Source organism: Panthera onca, chromosome B2 (assembly GCF_046562875.1).
Source record: "Panthera onca isolate mPanOnc1 chromosome B2, mPanOnc1 haplotype 2, whole genome shotgun sequence".
NCBI classification, from domain to species: Eukaryota; Metazoa; Chordata; class Mammalia; order Carnivora; family Felidae; genus Panthera; species Panthera onca.
The window spans coordinates 98,256,544-98,277,682 of NC_138343.1; the positions used below are offsets into that span (position 1 = coordinate 98,256,544).

The 21,139-nt window shown below is 44.5% G+C and overlaps 1 protein-coding gene and 1 long non-coding RNA gene across 9 annotated transcripts; one reads left to right on the forward strand and one right to left on the reverse strand.

Moving 5' to 3' along the window:
• Positions 1–22: 22 nt before the first annotated feature.
• On the forward strand, positions 23–11,435 carry LOC132667485 (uncharacterized). The gene is made up of 3 exons (XR_013555707.2): positions 23–355; positions 10,631–10,751; positions 11,264–11,435. It is a non-coding gene; the product is annotated as an uncharacterized LOC132667485 (long non-coding RNA).
• On the reverse strand, positions 852–20,176 carry ZBTB24 (zinc finger and BTB domain containing 24). Of its 8 annotated transcripts, none has more exons than XM_060616360.3 (8): positions 19,967–20,176; positions 19,480–19,661; positions 18,319–19,289; positions 15,165–15,332; positions 14,600–14,683; positions 13,825–13,908; positions 10,129–10,210; positions 852–4,438 (listed from the first exon to the last, which is right to left on the reverse strand). In XM_060616360.3, exons 3-8 carry the CDS (start codon positions 19,259–19,261, stop codon positions 4,435–4,437), a joined length of 1,365 nt encoding a protein of 454 aa, XP_060472343.3. In that variant the 5' UTR covers positions 19,262–19,289; positions 19,480–19,661; positions 19,967–20,176; the 3' UTR covers positions 852–4,434. The 8 variants fall into 8 exon arrangements, 5 of the variants coding, with proteins under 5 accessions (XP_060472343.3, XP_060472341.3, XP_060472340.3 ...); XM_060616358.3 differs by lacking the exon at positions 852–4,438 and adding an exon at positions 7,912–9,027 and having other exon boundaries at positions 19,480–19,533; XM_060616357.3 differs by lacking the exon at positions 852–4,438 and adding an exon at positions 7,912–9,027.
• Positions 20,177–21,139: the final 963 nt, after the last annotated feature.

Genomic DNA, 21,139 nt, shown 5'->3' on the forward strand with positions numbered 1-21,139 from the left:
GCCTCCATCCCGGTCCCCGCGTCTGCAGAGCTAGCCGTTCCCGGGCAGGCGAGGCCACCCACCCTTGAGCGGTACCAACTCTTCGAGCGGCTTCTGAGCGCCGGGCGGATAGGGCGCCAGGGCTGGGCAAGAAGTTTGCAGAAGCTGGCGGGTCCGTAGGTGGCGCCGGAACGTCTGTGCTCTCTTCACCTCTCCTACCAGGAGAGCCATGGCCCGGGCGCCCTACGATGGATCCAGGCTTAGGGTCCGCCACGCCCTGCGACAAGTCTGTCCCAAGACCCGGGCTGAGGACAATGGGCACGGATTGAAGTCCGGGGAACCTGGCACTCTGCAGCTTCAACAAGCGGCTTGAGAAGTGAGAGGGCAAGAGGGTCTTGGTGGGGGGTGGGGGTGTCGTTAGACCACTACTAAAGGGGAAAAGGAGGGGTGTGTGGGAGAGAGGCTAGATCCCCAGTGTTAAAAGCAGGCTTTGGAGTGAGGACCTGCAGAACTGTCAATGCTGAAAAGGGCTTGAGAGTCCTTTGGGATCAACTTCCTCATATTCCTGATAAGGAAACGGGGCTGAATGTGAAGGCACCCGCGGTCATTCAACGAATTAAATATACATCAATTCTCATTTATTGAGCAGCTACTATGAGTATAACCATAATTTCAGTGATCAAAACAGTCCCATTTTACTGGAAAAGAGACTGAGGGTCACGGAGATTCTTTGTCCTGCAACATGTTACACAGCAAGTGACAGAGCTAGTATGGGGCCCAGGTGTGTTTGGGCTCCACCACGCCAGTGTGGATGCAACCTGACAGACGAAAGCCTGGCATCATACGAAGCTGTTTCTTGTTTAGAGGAAGTGACACAGTTATGTGAGAAATACTCACAAAACAGAGGAATAAATGGGAGGGTCCCTCTCCTTGAGATCCAGGGACCAGAAAGAGCTGGGTGCCCTGTGGTTCTCCCTTCCTCTTTATTCTCCCTTTGCTTTCCTCTGGAAACCCTCAGAGACCCAGTAAGACCTGAACACTCACTGCTCCCGGCTCTAGCTGAGAGGCAGGCAAGGGAAGGGAGGCAAGGGGAAATGCCTGCTCTCTGCCAGAAGAGGCAGGGAATTCAGCCAGGTCACACTCAGGAAACTAGGGCAGCCTCCCAGCCGGGCCCTTCCTAGCTCTTGAGTATGACTCGTTATTTGGCTTGAAATGAATGTGCCAAAAATTAGACACACCCATATTTAAATACACAGTGTAAAAAGTATTCTTAAGTCCACTATAAATGGGTTACCAGGCTTTTAGAACCGTCCCATGTCCCTTTTATTAGCAGATGGTAAAAAACTGGCCGCTCCAACTTAGTGTATTTGCAAAGGCCCCACAGGATCTAGCCCTTAATTCGATGACTTTGCTGTTGCAGCCAGAAAGGATTATGTGGCCCTCTGAATGATAAATGGTAAAATTTGTCTTTAAAAGATCACAGAACAATAATGACTCCAATGCTGAAAATCTGCTGACTCGGAGTTTCACTTTCTGCTAATTAAAGATACACACTGGAGCATAAAGCAGTGGGTAATATACTTACTGATCTGTAATCCAGAAGCTCTGGTCAGATTCCAGCTTTGCTTCACCAGCTTAGTGTGACCTTGAAAAAGTCACCAACCACCATGCTTCAGCCTTATCATTTCTAAATGAAGGCAGTTTAATTACTCAACCTCCTGGGCTCATTTCAATTCTAAAATGTTGGTGACCCTAAGAAATGTACAGAGACTAGAAGGCCCAGACTCCAAGCCATGAAGACAGGATCTCTTTCCTCTAATCCGTATCACGTTCTGTGTCCCAGCAGTGCCTTCCCTCACACTGTAGGTGACGTATCTCAGCCACCTGGTAATATGACCTTGTACCTATAGGTCTGTGAGGTCAAACAGCACACCCACGGTCCTGGGCTGGGAGCTATGGCTGCAGTGTGACAGGCAGACACATTTCCTGATATAAACATAATTATGAACTGGGTGCAAAGTGTAGAGTGCTGTGAACAGATATGACAGGGTGGCTTGATTGAAATTAGAGAGTCAGGGAAGGTCTCCCTGAGGAAGTGACACACTGAATTCAGACAGCTGAGCAGACATCACAGTAGGTGCAGAAACCTTTCAAGGCCTGAGAAACCACCCGCCGCCAGCTTTTAAGGCAGGAAATTGCTGGATGTTTGGGGAACAGCAAGGGAGACAGTGGCTAGAAGTGAGAATGGGGAAGAGGCCCAAGAGGAAGCTGCATTTCAGATTTTATTCTGAGTGCAGTGGGAAACTGCAGAAGGATTTGAAGTAGAGACATGATCATATTTGCCTTAATAACACAATATCCATTCATTGACCGAGACGCTGCTAAAGGCACAATGGTGAGCCCAAATAGATCACCACCACTTCCAGGGGAGAAAGCGGCGGAGGGGGAGGAGCAGAAAGGGTCAGTTAGGACTTGGCAGGAACCCAGGCAAGAGGATGTGACGGTACAACAGGGGAGATGGGAGCAGTGGATGGATTCAAAACCGTTTGAGGCAAAACTGACTTAATGTGGGGATCGCTGGGGCATATAGCAGGAGACGAGGGCCCTGTCAAGAATGGCTTCCGGCTTTCTCTCTCAGCTGACAAGAGTGACTGAACCGCATATTTGGGTCCCTCATTCATTTCTACTCTTCCTTGCAAACTTATTCCTCTATATGCTGCTTTCTCTTCCGGTACGGTCTCCAGAGGTGAAAACATGCTGATTTTATACACCAAGATAACACAGGAGACAAAGGTTAAAAATACAAACAGGCTCAGGATGAAATATTTTCCTGTGTTTTTGTTAATGAGCACTTTTATACTTCAAACGCTAAGATTATAGATCAAACTTGTCCAGAAGCCATTTAATCATGAGAGGGAGATTTAAAAAATGTGGAGTTTTAACTCCAATTTAGCCTAAGGGAAGCTTCAGTTTAACCCTGCATCCAACAAGGATAAAAGTAACCTGAACTAAAACCAAAAGCCAAACTATTCTTTAGGAGTATCTTTAAATCTGTATTTTAAATGATCCAATGGACATGGAAGATATTAATCTATGGATACTAAAATTCAAAATAAATGATAAATCCATACTCTGAGACCAACAAAGTTAGTTCCCTGACTTGACCCCAGCTCCGATTTTTCCCTTTCTTTCAGATGTTAAAAAAAAAAAAAAGGCTATGATCTCTTGCTAATGTTACCTAAAATGTGTTCAAGTTCCTACATTTTGTGTTGAAAGTATGATTGAACTTTAGTTTAAAAGCTCTCCCAGTGTGGTACCTTTCACGTGAGAATGATTCTAAATATAGTGTGTGTATGTGTATATACATGTACATACTTAGTGTGTGTATGTATATATTATATATATATTATAGCCAACAAAAGTGTTTGTTGCTTAATTACATGCACAAAATTTGAAAGTTACATCATCTATCACAGTGACATTCCTGTTTCTTTTAGAGGTCATTCCTTGAGACCTGATGTTTACAAAAGGCAAGGGGAATTTTTAGAGGTCACTCCAAGCCTGCTGTTTACAAAAGTGAAACCAAGAGTTTTCTTTTAATTTTTAAGAATTTAGGCTTATTTTAGCAGCCCCTGGGTGGCTCAGTCAGTTAAATGTCTGACTCTTTGGGCTCAGGTCATGATCTCATGAGACTGAGCTCTATGTTGGCCTCTGTGCTGACAGTGCAGAGCCTGCTTGGGATTCTCTCTCCCCCATTTTCTGTCCCTCCCCCACCTGTGTGCATGCGGTGTCTCAAGTAAGTAAACATTAAAAAAAAATTTAGTCTTAATTTAGTCTGAAAAGTGAGGGTGATAATTCACCTCAATACTTAACAAATAAGGGTAGCAAAAAGTCAAACAAGTCCGCCCTAAACATAAACTATCCTTAGTCAGGAGTTCGAAAAAAGGGCTCACAGAGGCTCATGTTAGTTAAGACATTTTCACATCAGCAGTAACTTTCATGGACTTGGTAAATTTCTGTTAAGTTTTTAAACCAATAGTGGTAAAATACTAATATAAGTATTAATGTGGTAGTCGTTTCTATAGAAAGACCATACATCTTTTACAATTATTGCTTTATGTACAACGTTTGATCGTGCTAAAATGTCAGACACAGATCAATTTTTAAGTAAGTTCTACACCCATCCTGGGGCTTGACCTCATAGACCCCAAGATTGGGAGTCGTATGCTCTACCGACTGAGCCTGCCAGGGGCCCCAGATCCTCAATTTTAGCCAAAAACCTTCCATTACATCAAGCGGATCGTATGTGAAGAGAAATTCAGCTTCAATTTCAAAAGTCTGGTGATAGTTAAGCCCATCTGGCGGAATCAGAGTAGTGCTGTGCAGCAGTTCTGGCTTTGCCAATTACTGTGTGACCATGGGCAATGGACTTCATCTGTTAGGGCCTCTATGTTCTCATCTGTAAAATAGGCATAGCAATATTACTTAGCTCATACAAATGTCATGAAGATTAAGTAAAATAGGAATGTTGCTTCAGATAGGCTATAGGTGCATCCCAGACACTGCTCATTCCAGGTGCCAGTTATTTCGGGCTGAATTGTGTCCCCCCCACCAAATTCATGTGGATGGCCTAATCCCCAGTACCTCAGAATGTGACTGTGTGGGAATAGGGCCTTTAATGAGGTAACTAAGTGAAAATGTGGTCATTAGGATTAGGGTGGGCTCTAATCCAACACTGACTGGTGTCCTTGTAAGATTAGGACAAAACACACAGAGGGAAGACCATGCAAAGACAGGGAGGAAAAGATAGTCAGGAGGCCTCAGAAGAAACCAACCCTGCCCACACCTTGATCTTGGACTTTTAGCCTCCAGAACTGAGAAAATAGATCTCTGTTGCTTTAAGCACCCAGTCCGTAGTATTCGTTATGGCAGCCCCAGCAAGCAAATATGCCAGTCCTGGCCCGAGGGCACTGGAGTCCCCTAATTGCAGGGTGCTGCATAAATCCTACTTTGTGAGCCACGACACAAAAGAACGTTGAGGAGCACCAAGGTACAGACCTAAGACACTTGGCTTCAGTCCTGGCCTATAGTATAAAGACTCAGTATGTGGCAGATATTATTATCCAATTCATGAAAACCTAGATGTAAGCATCTGTAACGGGAATATCACTATATTTTTCAGCATTATGTGACTGGTTGCTCACAGTTCCTAAACACAGGAACTGACTGCAGAAAACAGTAGAGGTAGAAAAATGTTCAAGAAGCAGAGACAAGCACATGTGTAAATAACTTATTTTGATGGCAGGAGCTCGAGTCTTCCCAAAGCTAGCCCTCTAACTCAGAGAAAACCAGAGACTCACTTTTGAAAGCGATAAGGTGCATTTCAGTAACCCAAAGCATAATGTTCTATTTCCTAAGAAGTACACTTTGTATTTCCGCACTTATTAAAACAATTTTAAAAACTGTACAAGTTTAATACAAAATAAGTTGTGAAACACTGAGCCAAAAATTTCTCAAACACGTAAGAGACATTTTTACGTGCATGACATTTCCTTTGGATACAGAGTCACTGAACTTTAGAATTTGGGATTTCGGAGGGCAGAAGGTGTTTTGGGGACACAAAAGAGAAGCTAGATTTATAAAGCTATCATTTTCTCCTTTCCCTTTGACAGGTAAATAAACCAGAACTCTTCCGGAAGATATTTTTATGGCTGAAACTGGCTCTCAAGTTAGAAGCAGGTAGGCCTGTGCCATGCAGAACAGGAGCCACCAGCCACACGTGGCTGTCAAGAACTTGTATTATGGCGGGGCACCTGGGTGGCTCAGTTGGTTAAGCGTCTGACTTTGTTCAGGTCATGATCTTACAGTTTGGGAGTTTGAGCCCCACGTCGGGCTCTGTGCTGACAGCTCGGAGCCCGGAGCCTGCTTCAGATTCTGTGTCCCCCTCTCTCTCTCTCTGCCCCTTACCCGCTCACACTCTGTCTCTGTCTCTCAAAAATAAATAAAGATTAAAAAAAAAAAAAAAACTTGTAATATGGCTAGTGTGACTAAGGAACCGGTGGTGGGCTTTTTGTTGTTTTTTTAGTAATCTCTAATGCCTAGTGTGGGGCCTGAACTCATGACCCCTGAGATCAAGAGTCGTATGCTCTTCTGACTGAGCCAGCCAGGCACCCCAGATTTTAATATAAATTTAACTGATAATCATTTCAGTTATTGAAAAAAAATTCAGTGTGCAACTACTTGTATGTCAATCTAGGTTTTCAACTCTAAATTGCATGAATTCTAAATACAGGTCAAGTATGTCCAAAGAATATTAGCATTCAGATTGAGTGTATACTAGATTTTGAAGACTTAGTATGCAAAAAAGAATAAAAAAATATCTCATTAATACGTTTTTATACTGATTACAGGTTGAAATATTTGGAAAATGTGGTATTAAATAATTTTACTCAAATCAATTTTCACCTTTTTGTTTTTAATGTGGCTACTAGAAAATTTTAAATTACGTGAGGCCCACATTGTATTTCTCCTAGTGCAGAGGTAGACTGTCGTAAAGCTAGTTAAACTTGACTTATGTGACCGTACTTCCTGAATAAATTCTCTAGCTCTCCAGAGTGAGTAGCTGAAAATTCATTTATATTAATACTCTGTATCTCAAGAAACTGTGGGCCACTAAGCTTTGAAAAACTGGCAAAAACTTTGCATTTTAAGAGTAAGATTGAAGTAGTTTAAATGACTAAGAATTTGAAATAATATTTAGGTCATAACTGTATTTGTAAAAATTACTATCTTGGCTCTAGTCAGGCCTGACTTGAACATTACTTGATTGGTATACGTAAGATATATATCATTTTATAAATTTTGTGAATTATATATACTAAAATATAGTTTGGCAAATATGTTTAAAAAAAAAAAAAGCTTTTATCTTCTCTCAAACCTGAAGAATCCCATTATTTTAACCTCCAAAAAAACGTTCTTGACTCAGGTGGAAATCAAACAAAGATGTCTACAGAGAGAAAATAAGTAACTGATGTAATGATCCTGTTAATTTTAGGGTAGATTACCCCTACGCTCCACCAGCATTATGTTAACTTAGATTAGTGCCCATTTTCTTCTCTCCAAAATCTGTTATCAGTTTACTTAAGAGAAAGTAATCAAAGTCTCCAATAAAGTACACTGGGCTTGAAAACCTAACCCAAACATAACTTCAACTTTTGACAATTATCTAAAACTGTACAACAATTACAGATTGGCCACTATGGTTTGGAGGCTCAAATTATTTTTAAAAGTAGAAGATATTTACTTTTTAAAATGATGTGTCCATTTTATGAGATTTAACCTACTTTGCAATAAAAATATATTATAAGGTCCCATCTTCAGAAAGTTATCAGACATAATACACAGATCATTTTCAGGATCAATTAGAATTCAGGAGAGTATATTTGATACTTAAAATACACTGAATAGAATTTTATATTCCAGGATAACTGAGAAAGCTTTAACTTCATCAGAAAGAACAATTATCACTGCTGACAAAAATTTGTAATTTATGGGTTGAATGTCTTGATCCGTTTCACTCTTTAATTAGACTTTTAAATTAAATTTTCAATAACCTTCTTTTAAAAAAATATGTAAACCCCCTCAAAAATATGTAAATCCATGTTTCTCAGAAAAATTGAGTTCAGAATTTTTAAAATAATCCTGTACTTTTTGGTTTTCTTGTTATATTCATTTTGATTTAAAATAGACTTTTAGTTTATATGTCTCTGAATCTACCTCAAACCTGACACGAAGAGCCCACCGTACCACAGAGATTAAATGTTGAGTTACTCTGTTTTAGGGGATTAGAAAGTATTAAAAGGACAGATTCTCCAAAGTTGTTATCTGTATTCAGCCCTGACTTGTCTTATAGAAGCAACCGGGTTGCCTAAGAGAAATAAAGAAGAAACCACTCTACCCAATTCAACCAACATAGGACTTCCTTTTTTCTAAAAAATAAAAATGGAAAGGTCACAAGGCCATAAGCTGTGGCCATGGACATTCAAGACTTAGAGAAGTCTAAATCAATGCCCCCAAATAAAAATCATCCAACACCTTAAGAGATTTGGATGAAAATGAAAACCATTCATCAATAATGAATGCTAAATCCAAATCCGGACTACATACAAGATACGATACACACGTCTTGTTGCCTGGATGGAAAGCATCAGAACTAGCAGCTAGCCATCACACCTCTGGAAAGACTTGTGAGTGTTTCAGAAAGCCTGCCTTCCGGCACAGTTACAGCTGGCTCACTGGGAGGAGACCGATCGATCACACACATTTACAGGTCAGCTCTGCTCCTGGCTAAGTGGTTGGGGTGGGGGCACATGGTGGGTGGGTGTCGGGGGAGCAGGCTCCGTCAGCTGCAGGTGTTGAGCCGGATCTGAAGCACTTGCTAAATGGAGCTCCCCTGTTTGCTCTTGATGGGCGTGAAGATGTTCCAGGGTTTCCTTGGAGAGTGTGATTACATGCACTGGCTCGGTCTGTGCGGGTTCCATCTGGCTTTCAATCATATTGAGGCTCTGAATGTGTTCTGTTTGCTCCTGTTGGGCTGAAAGAATTAAATTCTGCAGTTGTTCTGGCTGCTGCGTGAGCAGGGTGAGATTAGCGGCCTGGTCCGCGGTCATGTTCTGAGAACTCTCTGCTGTGACAATGCTGATTCCTTGGCTAGGACCAGGCATGAAATTGATGTTATGTACAGAATTGGTTACAAGAAGCTGAATTTCTTGCTCTCCAGATGCAGACAGTTGATAGGGCTGCAGCTGAAGAATATTCCTGACCTCTTCAGTGTTATTATTGCCAGAAACGCTGCTGGCATCTGATGCAGGTTTCTCTTTGCTATGGATTTTCAAGTGAGCCTTCAAGTTGTCTAAGCGAGCAAACTGTAAGTTACACTCAGGGCAGGAGAAGGGCTTTTTGCCTGTGTGCAGAATGCAGTGTCTCCTCTTGGCACTGGAGTCAGAGAAGGATTTGCCACATATGCCACAGGAGTATGGCTTTTCTCCTCTATAAGAAAATACACGTTTTATCTTAAAAACAGATTTGCTACTTCCTGATTATTTAGGGAGAAGAAGAATAGAGGAAAAATTAACTTGACTGGGAGTCATAAGTCATGGGTTCTTCTACTAACTTAAGGAGTCACAGCAAGTCCCAACTTTCGTGGGTTTTAGTTTCTAATCCTAAAAGAAAAAGAAAAGGTGGGGATGGTATCTGAGTAAGGGTGGTGGATGGGGCTGGGCTAGATGTGATAAAATTTTATGATTCCATAGTCTATATTTCAGATAAGAAAGCAAATATTTATATATCACACAGAAAGTTCCTTTTTGGTTTTAGTTCTCATTGCAAACTTTATTTCTTTTTTAAAGATTTTAATTTTAAGTAATTTTCGCACCCTATGTGGGGCTTGAACTCACGACCCCAAGATCAAGAGTCGCGTGCTACACCGACTGAGCAAACCAGGCACCCCCTCATTGCCAACTTTCGGACTCTTGTGGCCAATTAAGTATATATGATGGACTTCAATATTAAAAACTTGAGTAACCCTTAATTATTTGCCTTAGAAGGACTATTAAATTGGGGCGCCTGGGTGGCTCAGTCGGTTAAGCGTCCTACTTCGGCTCAGGTCATGATCTTGAGGTTCCCAGGCTCTGTGATGACAGCTGAGAGCCTGGCGCCCACTTCGGATCCTGTGTCTCCTTCTCCCTCTGCCCCTCACCCACTCGTGCTCTCTCTCTCTCGAAAATAAACATATTTTAAAAAAAGTATTAAATCAAATCTAGAAGCTATGTGAACAAAAACATTTATTCGGAAACATTAAATTTAATATTTATCTTTGACTGAAGAACTTAAGCTTTGGATCAGTCCCCAGCCCAAAAATAAAAATTCAAGAAATGAAATCAATCATATAAACTTTTGCTGGCCAGAGCCAGTTTTCCTGATTTGGCTTAAGTGGGGAACTGCTTTATTGAAAAGATAACTGTAAACTACATAAAAACTTCTACCAGTGTAATAATTAGGGAAAAGGACTGTATAGGTAACATGTCACCCAACTGAATGCCAGGGTTGAATGAGGACTCCCATATGAGAAAAATACCTGCAAATCTTTACCTGTGGATTCTGATATGGGTCTGAAGAGAACTCTTTGCTGTGAAAGATTTGCCACAGATTTCACAAGTAAATGGCTTCTCACCTAAGAAAGGGAAAACATTTAGAAATATACATCCAACATAAAGGAAAAAGGAATAATCACCCCACAGTTCACAGTATAAAAAACAAAAGGGGACAGCACCTGACTCCTCAGTGAGTACAAATGAATTAAGCCCTTTCCAAGCACCTGCTGTGTACCCAAGCACTGAGTGCTAAGTACCAAGAGGATGCAGAGAAAGTGTAAGATATGGTTCCTTCCCTTACAAAGGGAAACAAGGAGATACGTGATTATACGATTATACGCAGGAAACAAAAGGACCTTTTACTCCTGTAGGTCCACCCTGAGATAACGCACAACTGTCACACTTTCCTGCTCGGTGAGGTAGCCCTCCTGACACCTCCCCAAGGGCCCCGGGGCACTAGGGTGACTCATGTATTATTGACTTTTCTATCCACCTTCCAGTGTATTCAGAATCTGACCACCTGTAACACCTCCACTGCCACCCCTGGTCCAGGCCCACCACTGTCTCCGCGGCAGCCTCAGAGGTCTCCCCACTTCTGCTCTAGCTTCCCTGCTGCCCACAGTAAGTGCTGCGACCACAGTGACCCTGCAGGCAGTCAGATCATTTCACACTTCTGCTGCAAACACTCCAAAGGCTCCCTGCTCCCATCCAGAGATAAAAGCTAAAGCCCCAAGCCTACGAGGCATCGCAGGTCTGTCCGCCCACACCAGTCCTCGCTCTAAACTTTTCTGACCTCACCGGGCACTCCCCCTTTGCTCGCTGCTCAGCATCCCGGACACGCTGGAGAGTCACTGGACACCACACCCTGAGCGAGTGGGCCCCATAGGGGACTCCTGCTCCCACCAGTCATCCCCCAGCACAGCTCCCCTCGGGGACTCCCTCGCCCTCTGCACTGCCTTCAAGTCCCTGCTCAAACGTCACTTTACCAGCGAGGAGGCCTCCTCACCACCGAAAGCCCTGTCCCCCAACCCCTAATACTCCTTAGTCCCTTTCTCCGAATCCATTTTCTCATGATGCTATCCCCACCTCACACACTGTACTTGTTATTTATCACCTGTCTCCCCCGTTCTTAGGAGAAGAATTTGTGGGCTTGTCCACTCCTAGTACCCCAATGCCTAGAATTGGGCCTGGCACGCTGTTCCAGAAATCCCTGATGAATGAATGAATTTCACAGGATGCAAACGAAGGCCCACACCTGACTGCTGCAGACTCCACGAGGAATGCACAACGCTTCAAAAGCATTTATGCGGTGTTAGCCTGTATGCTGCACATACTACCGACAGACTGTCCCATCCTCCAGAAACAAAATTAAGTGATCCTAACGCAGGCAAGGGAACTGAGTTTAAAGAAAAGAAAGAACAAAATCCCACTGAAGTAGGTAGCAGCAAGGGATGGGGGCAACCTGGAGTGCAGCCAGGCAGCTTCCCTTCTACAGCATTTACTGGAAGACGCATGCTACACATCACTTCGAGCTCCATCTGGGCAGAGGACACGGGTGCCAGCTTGGGTGAATCTGCATCTTTGCATGATCACCTCCCACCACTCCAAAGGTGAAAGCCAGGCCACTGCCATTATCTTTCCATAGCTTCTCAAACCAGAGCCAGGGCCCACCCTGTTCCCAGTTTGTTTCCAGACTCCATGACTGACTACCTGCTTGTCAAGTTGTGTGGGAAACATTAACAATGTTCACATTACCATTTGATGCTATCTGGGTTTATGACATCTCAGAAAGTCTTTCTGTTGACAGACATATGTTTTAAACAATGGAAATTCTTTCCAGGAACATAGTCCTTCAGAATATATCCGGACTGGACCACCTGGACCACATCCACTGCTACCACACGTTGCAAGCCCCTGATTAGTACAACAGCCTCCTAATGGGTCTCTCCACCCTTGTCTCACTTCACCCCACAGAGAAGCCAGAATGATCCTATTAAAATTCTAAGGCACCTCCTATCACTGCTCTGGTTAGTCCTCTGGCTCAGAAGAAAACCCAGTCTTCACCGTGGCCTCCAACATTCTGAAGCCTGAGTGCACACACCAGAATCACCAAGGAAACTTTTACAAATACTTTCAAGGCTCTACCCCAGGTCAGTTCAGTCAGAATCTCTGGGGTTGGGACCAGGCTTTTTCTCTCTTAAAGCTTCTCAGGTGACTGAAGCATGCAGCTATGCCGAGGAACCCTGTGTTATACAAACTCCAGTCACCTCTGCTATCCACCTACCCGAGCCCTCCTACCTCTACTGCCCTGGCTTAGCCTCAGTCACAACGGCCTCCCGGCATTTCTCTGGCAAGTCAGAAACTCTTGTGTTTCAGGGCTTTGTACCTGCTGTTCCCCCTGCCTGGGATGCTCTTCTCCTGGACAGCGACAATGACTGGCTCACTCCCCATAGCATTCAAAACAAATTTTTTTTTTCTTTTAAGCTTATTTATTTAAACAGTCTCTACACCTAACGGGGGTCTTGAACTCATGACCCCGAGATCAAGAGCCACATGCTCTACTGACTGAGCTGGCCAGGTGCCCCTGCTCCCAGAGCATTCAGATATCTATCCAAGGTGTCCCCTCATCAGTGAGGCCTTCCCACACAAGTCCCCATGTAAAAGGGCAGCTCACCTTCCCACATCCTGCCCCCTTACCCAGTATTTAGTTCTTCACAGCACTGACCCCCACCTAACATGTTATATAGTCATTTGTTCTTTGTCTTCCTTGGTCAAATGGTAACCCCTCAACAGCAGGGGCTCTGGCCACCTCATTCACTGTTGTATCCTCACGACCTAGGGAGAGCGGTGCCTGGCACCCAGTAATTGTTCTGTAAATATGTGTTAAACGAGCGAATTAAACTTCACAGAACCTATTCACGATAATATCTATTGAAAGAATGTATAGAGGGGCGCCTGGGTGGCTCAGTTGGTTAAGTGTCCAACTTCAGCTCAGGTCATGATCTCGCAGCTTGTGAGTTTAAGCCCCGAATCAGGCTCTGTGCTGAGAGCTCAGAGCCTGGAGCCTGCTTCGGAATCTGTGCCTCCCTATCGCTCTGCCCCTCTCCCACTCACGTTTTGTCTCTCTCTCCTTCAAAAATAAATGAACGTTAAAAAAAAAAAAATGTATAGAGCTCCATTTTCACAGAATGCCTACCCTATGAGACATTTATTTTAAGAAAACAAGGAGAAAAACTTTGTTTGAAGAAGAAAATGTCCAAAGCAGCATAAACCAATCTGATATACCCGCCCTGATCAATCCTGCCTCCTCTTTATCCCTGGAACAGATTTTCCTGGGGGTGGCGATGCTTGTGTTATAACCACTGGTACTGGGGCAGGAAAGGGGAGACCCCCATGCCTATGCTACCTTTGTGTTTGTTTCATCTTGTTTCCTTTTCTAAAAACAACGATCGCCATCTCCCACGCTGAACTACACTAAGACTGAAACACAACCAAACTCAGACTTGTAAGCCATCTCTAAGTTGCTGAGCTATTAGAGAAGGGATCTCCCCACAGAATGGTGTGGACAGCCTTCCACCTTGATCTCGTAAAATCACCATCCAATTTATAATAAATGGAGCCTGAGGAGGACTCGACCTCACTCTTCTAAAACCATGAAGTGTACCAGAAAGGAGGGACGAGATGGTAGTTTTACCTGTGTGTGTCCGTAGATGTTTCTTTAGCTGAGACACATCCATGAATTTGCGATGGCAGTGGTTGCATTCCGGTAATGAGTGGCCTTGTCGCAACAATAAAAAAAGTGTCAGTGCATGTATGCGCTCTCTCCCTGCATTTCTTCAGTGATTTGTGTTAAAGCACTTCCCTGAAAAATAATCACTTTAAATATGGTACTTTAATAACACAACAGTAATTTTATTAATTTGGTAACAGTTAATATTTTCCTATGCACCTCAACACACTACTTGGGAGAGCTGGGACTCTTCCAACCTCCCTAAACATAATCTCCTTCTTCCCTTGAAGCGCTGGTGTGACTGTGGCCAACTGGTCTCAAATGTCACTCCCAACCCCTCATTTATTTCTTATCACTTGGCAGGAGAGGAAAAAAGACAATGGACAGAGCTAGGTGGGAGAAGGCCTGGACGGACAGCTACGGGGTAAGGATACTTCTGTCCAGGCACCATTAAAAACAGTCAACTGGCACCCTCTTAGGCAAGTGGCATTTCTGAAAGATGCCAATTCTGCTGGGTTTCTGTGTGTGCTACCAAAAGCGTAGTACAAAATTTTTAAATATAAATCCCAAGGTAGTGGAGAAGAACACAAGGAAAAGACAACTAATTTAGATCTTTTTAAGATTCTTTCCTTACATGCTAATCTATCTTCCACAATATGACCCTAGTGTTTCAGAAGTAATTTGTATTTGCTTTTCTCCCCATCGATCCAAATCCAAATTTTCTCTCACTTTACTGTACCTGTGTGAACTCGATAATGGCTCTTTAGTTGTCTTTTCTGGCTAAAATATTTGCCACACTGATCACAGGTGAAAGACTTCTGTCCTGCCAAATAAAAAAATAAAGACACTAAAACACACAAAAACTGGAAAGAACCAGAATGTTCACTGATAAAGTAAGTAACACAGTGGGCCCAGGTCCCCATTTTCTATGGATGATTTGGGTTTGCCTACAAACCCAAATGCCTTCAGAGTCCACCACAGTAACATAAACGTGCAAAGGTATGTAAGGCAGTAGGGAGTGGTGGAGACTGGGGTAAAGGTGGAACGCTCAAGTTTCCCCCCAAATCACCAAATTCTTAAACAAATGTCTGCACATTGAGCTCCCAAGAGCCGATTTATAAGCCCTAGTTTTAAGACTCAATGCTGTGCAGAATTCTAACCTACAGTCTGGCAAAGGCACAATTCTGCCGTCCAATGACACCAGGTGGGAAGTGACACCAGGCTGAGAAAAGCCCCTTTTGATCGCGGGTAGCGCCCACCCCAGAACCCGGTGGCAGGTGGCCCCCTGGTGCTTCCCCAGCTACCTGAATGCAGACTCATGTGCTCCAGCAGGGAGTGCTTGGTGGTGAGAGCCTTGCTGCACACCGTGCAGGTGTAGGGTCTTTCGCCAGTGTGCATCCGGGTGTGGACCTGCAGGGAGTGCTTCTGGGCAAAGCCTTTTCCACACTCATTACATTTGAAAGGCCGCTCCCCTGGAGTTAAGAGCCCCAGAAACACAGTGTAAGGAAGAATATGCACATCTTTCTGTTTCCTACTAAATTAAAATGACAATAAAGGGATTTCTCTTCATAGCATACATCCACAAGGCCCAGCACTGGAGAGAAAACAGCAGCAATAAAATCTGGCAAGCTGGAACAGATGAATCCAATGCCAGCAGTGAGAAGGGCTGCGACGGAACCTAAGACACGGCCTTCACAATGCTCAGGAATTGGCAGCCCCTGTTACCTCTGAAGATGGGGGTGGAGATCAATGACAGTCTGTTTCGAAGTTTAAAGTTAGACCCCCCAGAAGACTTGCCAGCTCCCCAACAAGGCCGGAGACTGTTCTCTGAAGAGGGTAAAACAGTCTCTGCACTGTGGGTCTCCAGGCACAGTGGAAGGGGACTGTCCCAGGGACAGCAAGTCCAAGTTTACTTTTGAAGTGATGAGACTATAACCGGCCTTCTTCCCTGCTCCTGCTCTAGACACTGGCGGGCAGCCTGGGAGGGTGGACTGTTTTCTTCTGGAATGTGGCAGGCCTGGGTAGGAGGGCTGCAGATGCCAGGTGTCAGTGAGGAAGTGGGGTGCAGCCACACCACCCCCAGTGAGGCCGTCATCTACAGGCCCTCTCCATACCCACGGGAACTTTCAGTCAACCATTCCAACATAAGATTAAATATGACTTTTAATTAATTAATTTTATTTATTTTTGAGAGAGAGAGACAGAGAGTGCCAGCAGAGGAGGGGCAGAGAGAGAGAGAGAGAGAGAGAGAGAGAGAGAGAGAATCCCAAGCAGGTTCCGTTCCATACTGTCAGTGCAGAGCCGGACTCGGGGGCTCAAACTCATGAACTATGAGATTGTGACCTAAGCCAAAACCGAGGGTCGGATGCTTAACCGACTGAGCCACCCACGCACCCCAAATATGATTTTTAAAAAACCACCATTCAAGGAAGGCTTTTAGTAGTTGAAACAGATACCAAAACAAGTAAGAAAAAAAAAAAGCAATTTGCAAAAAACAGAAGCTGTCCAAGGGGAAGAAAACATTAAAAACTAACAAAGAAGAGACTGCTGTTATTAACGTGCTCACCATGAACCAAAAAGAGGATTCACAATAATTTTAAAAAAAGGGGCGCCTGGGTGGCTCAGTCGGTTAAGAATCCGACCGCAGCTCAGGTCATGATCTTGCAGTTCATGGGTTCGAGCCCAGCACTGGGCTCTGTGCTGACAGCTGGGAGCCTGGAGCCTGCTTTGGATTCTGTGTCTCCCTCTCTCTCTGCCCCTCCCTCGCTAGCACTCTGTCTCTCTCTCAAAAATAAACAAACATTAAAAAAAATTAAAAAAAAAAAAAGAATCTAGAGAATAAAAAAGGGCTTCTAGAGGTAAAACAGTGAGAGTAGAAATAAATCTTTAAGTGTTGAAAGATAAAGGGGAAAGTAGAAAGTAGAGCCAATAGTGATGGGAAATAGGAGATAAGGACATTGGAGGATGGGTCTGGAGGTTCAACATCCAGATAGCAGGGAGTTCCAGAAAGAAACAGCATAGAAAACCGACAGAAGAAATCATCCCTGAGATACTTTCCAAAAATTTTCTGGAACTGAAAGACAGAGTTTCCAACCTGTGTGGATCTATTATTAGCCACCAAAATGGATGAAAACAGACCCACACTAAAGTGATTCACTGCAAAATTTGAGAACACTGGGTGCAAGAGGGGACATATTAGATGCTGTTTTCCTTAACAAATCTTACAGAACTACTTAACTGTTTAAACCATACTCTGTTACAGTTCAACAAATATTTCCCAAATGTCTACTTTGTTTAAAGAACCAGAATTCAAGGTTGTCAATCTATCCTTCGAACCAAGGCTCCAATTAAATCAGAAGTTCTGGGGCTGGTGCCCAGTCACTGGTAGTTTTAGAAGCTCCCTAGGTGATTCTAATGTGTGGCCAGGGAGCACCTGGGTGCCTCAGCTGGTTAAGCATCCAACTTTGGCCTAGGTCAGGATCTTGCCGTTCCGGAGTTCAAGCCCCACGTAGGGCTCTGTGCTGACCAACTCAGACACTGGAACCTGTTTCAGATTCTGTCTCCATCTCTCTCTGCCCCTCCCCCACTCACATTTTGTGTGTGTGTGTCTCTCTCTCCCTCAAAAATAAACATTAAAAAAAAAGTTTAATGTGTGGCCAGGGTGAGAACCACGGGGCTAGATGCTGCTGGGTCAGATGACAGCAAGCTGAGGGATGAGAGGAGACTTAATTACTAGTCCCTAGCTTACAATTAGGTTTAGGGGTTATTTAACTGGTAACTACAGCCCGACCCAAAAGAGAGTTAAGTGTGTAAGAGAGGACTCAAAGGAGGAAGGGATTTCTGCCAGGGTTGCACTGTCCAATATGGTACCATTTAAATTAACCAAAAAATTCCGTTCCTCAGTCACACTCACATGTAGCTAGTGGCCACCATATTGGACAATGCAAATACAGAACGTTTCCATCCTCACAAAAGGGTCTATTGGCCAGAGCTCGGTTAGAGGGACCAAACAGGAGAAGACATTCACAGCTAGATAGCTGAGTGAGAAAGCTGTCCAGACAGACCTGGGTAAAAGCACAGCTGTGGTCAAGATGAAAAATGTTCAAGACTCAGAAAGAAGAATAAATCTGGCTAGAGTGTGATACCTGGGCATGAAAGCCTTGAACCAACAACTCTAAGTAAGAGCAGGGTTCTACAATCAGGCTACCTGGGTTCAAATCCCAGCTCTGTCTCTACATGGATGACCTGGGCCAGTTATTTCTAGGACTCAGTCTCTTCATCTGTACCATGGGGATAACATTCCCTACCTCATAGGACTGTCGTGAGAATTAAATGCAGTAACATGTATAAATGCCTTATTATAATGCCCATCACATAGAAGTTGCACAATAAATGAAAGCTGTCATTATCATCATTACTCCCAAACACATTCCAGCAAGCTGCGAAAAGTATAATTACCCGTGTGGCTCCTCTGGTGGATTGCCAAAAAGTGATTGTACTTAAACACTTTGCCACAGTCCTTACAACAGGCCTCAGGGCCACCAGGCCGCTTTCTCCTTCCACAGACCCTTCTGGCTGAACTCTGTTCATCTTCATCCCCAACAAGTTTGTAATCTCTAAGTTTAACGGACCTCCGAATCCTCCGCTTGCTGTACCGACTCTGGCTGTCCTGCCCGTCCTGGGTCTTGGGATCACAATTCTCATCTTTTTCAGCAGGCACTTCCTCCCCTCTCCCTGGCTCACAATCTTCTGCGTCTTTTGCTGGAATCTGTTCATTCAGTATACCACTGTCTCCCTCTTTTACCACAAAGTTATGTCTATTTTGAACTGAATTGTTTACTCTCAGCTGTATTTCCTCCTCTGCAGGCAGCTGTGATTTCCCCTCCTGCAAACTGTTGACTTTTCTTGGCCTTCCCCGTTTCCGCTTTGGAGGATCATTTTTCTTATTAGAAATAACAACCACTGGGGCACCAGCAGTGCTCAAAGTCGTTGGCTTTGGGGAGCTATGATTATTTTGGAAATCCGTGTAAGCCTTTACCAGGTCATAGACTTTTAAGAACTGAGCGGTAGCCAGGACCTGTTCTGTACTCTTCTCACTGGCCTGGAGACAACCCGTGTAGATAAATTCCAGCAGCATACCAAACGTGTCAGCAACCATGCCTTCCAGCATATAAATGGACTGACCAATCTCCCCCTCTTCAGCAAACATCATGGAGAAGTATTCACTACTGGCAGCAAGTAAGGCTTTGTGAGCCCGGAAATGCACATTCTCCACGATTAAAGTGATGTCACAGAGAAAGCCTTTCTTCCGCTGATCCTCAAAACTGGCCAGAACAGTGTCACTGTGAGTGTTTGAGTGTACAACAAGCTGCCCAGAAGGCTCTGATGATGTTTCTGCCATTTTCTTTAGAAGCCAAGAAGCATAAAGCCTGAAATAAGAAAATAATGATTAAAAACGAGGAAGCATCATCTCACAAAGTTAATCCTAGCCCAAACAAACCTAGTATTCACTTCACATGGTTATCTGAATTTTACCATTTGCCACTTGCAGAAGGTGATTTAAAAAAAAAAAAAAAAAAAGAAAATCTTAGGTTGGGATTGTCATTCTTGTACTGTTACCTAGTTGGGTGAGTCTCCAAGATCCCTGTTGCCTCTCAGGGTCTGTTTTCTCCTCTGTAAAATGAAGGAACGGGAATCAACCATCTCTAAAGTCCTTCCCCAGCACCAACTTTCCATAGCTGCGCACACAATCAGAATGGGAACCACAGCGTCTCGATTTCACGCATTATTAAACATTTCGTCTGTGAAAACATATAAAAGGGGCCAAGAAAATGTACGAAATGAATTTGGGGGTAGCTGCAATGAAATAATAACCTAAGGCTCATCGGGCCTCGCTTCGGAAGCATAGCACGATCGCCCAGGCTGTCCCCAGACAGCGCACGGAGGGGCGGGCGGACGATTCCCCGGAGACCCGGGCCCGCGGAGCGGTGAGCGGGACGCGGGGGAGGCCCCCCACTCCCGGCCCGGGCCCCTTAGGCGGGACAGGGGAGCATACGGCTGGGCAGCACTCACCACGGCCCGGGACCGCGGGCTCGGGAGGACCTACCTGTCGGGGTGCCCGGCGGGGTCCGGATCGCGGCCGTCCCACCTGGCCGCCTGGATGGCGCACCCGTGCCAAGGCCACCCAGGCCCCCTGGGTGGCAGAATCCGCCGCCGGGGTACCTGCGTCGTCCGGGCTTCTGTCCCTGCGCCGCCGCCGCCGCCGCCAACCCGGAAGCGCCGGCGCCGGGAGCCTGCGCGCGGACGCCGGACCACGTGGCCCGCGGAGGCGCCCGGGGCGGAGCTGCACCGCCCAGAGATCACCGGCGGGTCTTGCGTTTGCGGTGAGTTGGGAGCGGAGGATGGGGCGTGGCGTTGTCACTCGGCAATTGCGGAAGTTTTATGTCATATTAGATATATCTCACCGACAGCTTAATCAGTTTTGTTTCTTCCCAGATGCCGAAGCTTGCGTTAAGGCTCCAATACGTGAGGAGTGAATGAAATCGCCTTTACATTCAGTACTATTACCATCATTGTCATCATGTAATGCTAATAGAATAATCATTATTATGTGCCTCTTAATTATTTTTCACATCTGTCTTTTCCTTTTCCATCCCACTTAGAATGCCTAGTCCAAGGGAGTGAAGAGAGGCGCCCTATCTAGGCAGACAGATCTGAATACTGAGTAATCTTGGGCAGATTGCTTATCCTCTCAATCTTGTTTACCTTACCTGTAAAATGGAGATGTTAACACTGGTGTCAGCTAGGTTGGGTAGCTGTGGGGTAAACAAGATTAGGGAGGTAATGGATTTAGTGTCTGGTTTAATTCATATCTATTATGATTAAAATGATCTTGCTACTCAGACTTTCATCATCTTTCTTCTATAGACTTTAAGGGCTTCTAACTAGTCTTAGTTGCGTGCTGTTCCCTCCAATACACAGAAGTAGGGAGATATCATCAAGTACAGATCACACCCAGAGACTGGAGGCATTCCCCTGATTAGAATCCACTGTGGCTCCCATGTACCCTCCTAATAAAGGCCAAGCTTCTTGACACCATCTACAAGCCCCAGCCAAATTCAGTCCCCTCCTACTTCTCTCTCCAACTATTTCAGCATTTTCACTCTCTCAGTCTAGGTTTCACCAATACCTAATTGCTTATACAGATCTTCCTCCACTTACAATGGGGTGTTGTCATGATCAATCCATTGTAATTTGAAAATATGATAAATTAAAAATA

Excerpts from the sequence above, each read along its gene's own strand:
- ZBTB24 (XM_060616358.3), bottom strand. The coding sequence starts at position 19,261 with ATGGCAGAAACATCATCAGAGCCTTCTGGGCAGCTTGTTGTACACTCA. Across the intron at positions 14,684-15,164 it reads GCACATGAGTCTGCATTCAG|GACAGAAGTCTTTCACCTGT; the intron begins GTAGCTGGGGAA and ends TTTATTTGGCAG. Across the intron at positions 9,028-10,128 it reads ACCCATATCAGAATCCACAG|AGGAGAAAAGCCATACTCCT; the intron begins GTAAAGATTTGC and ends ATTTTCTTATAG.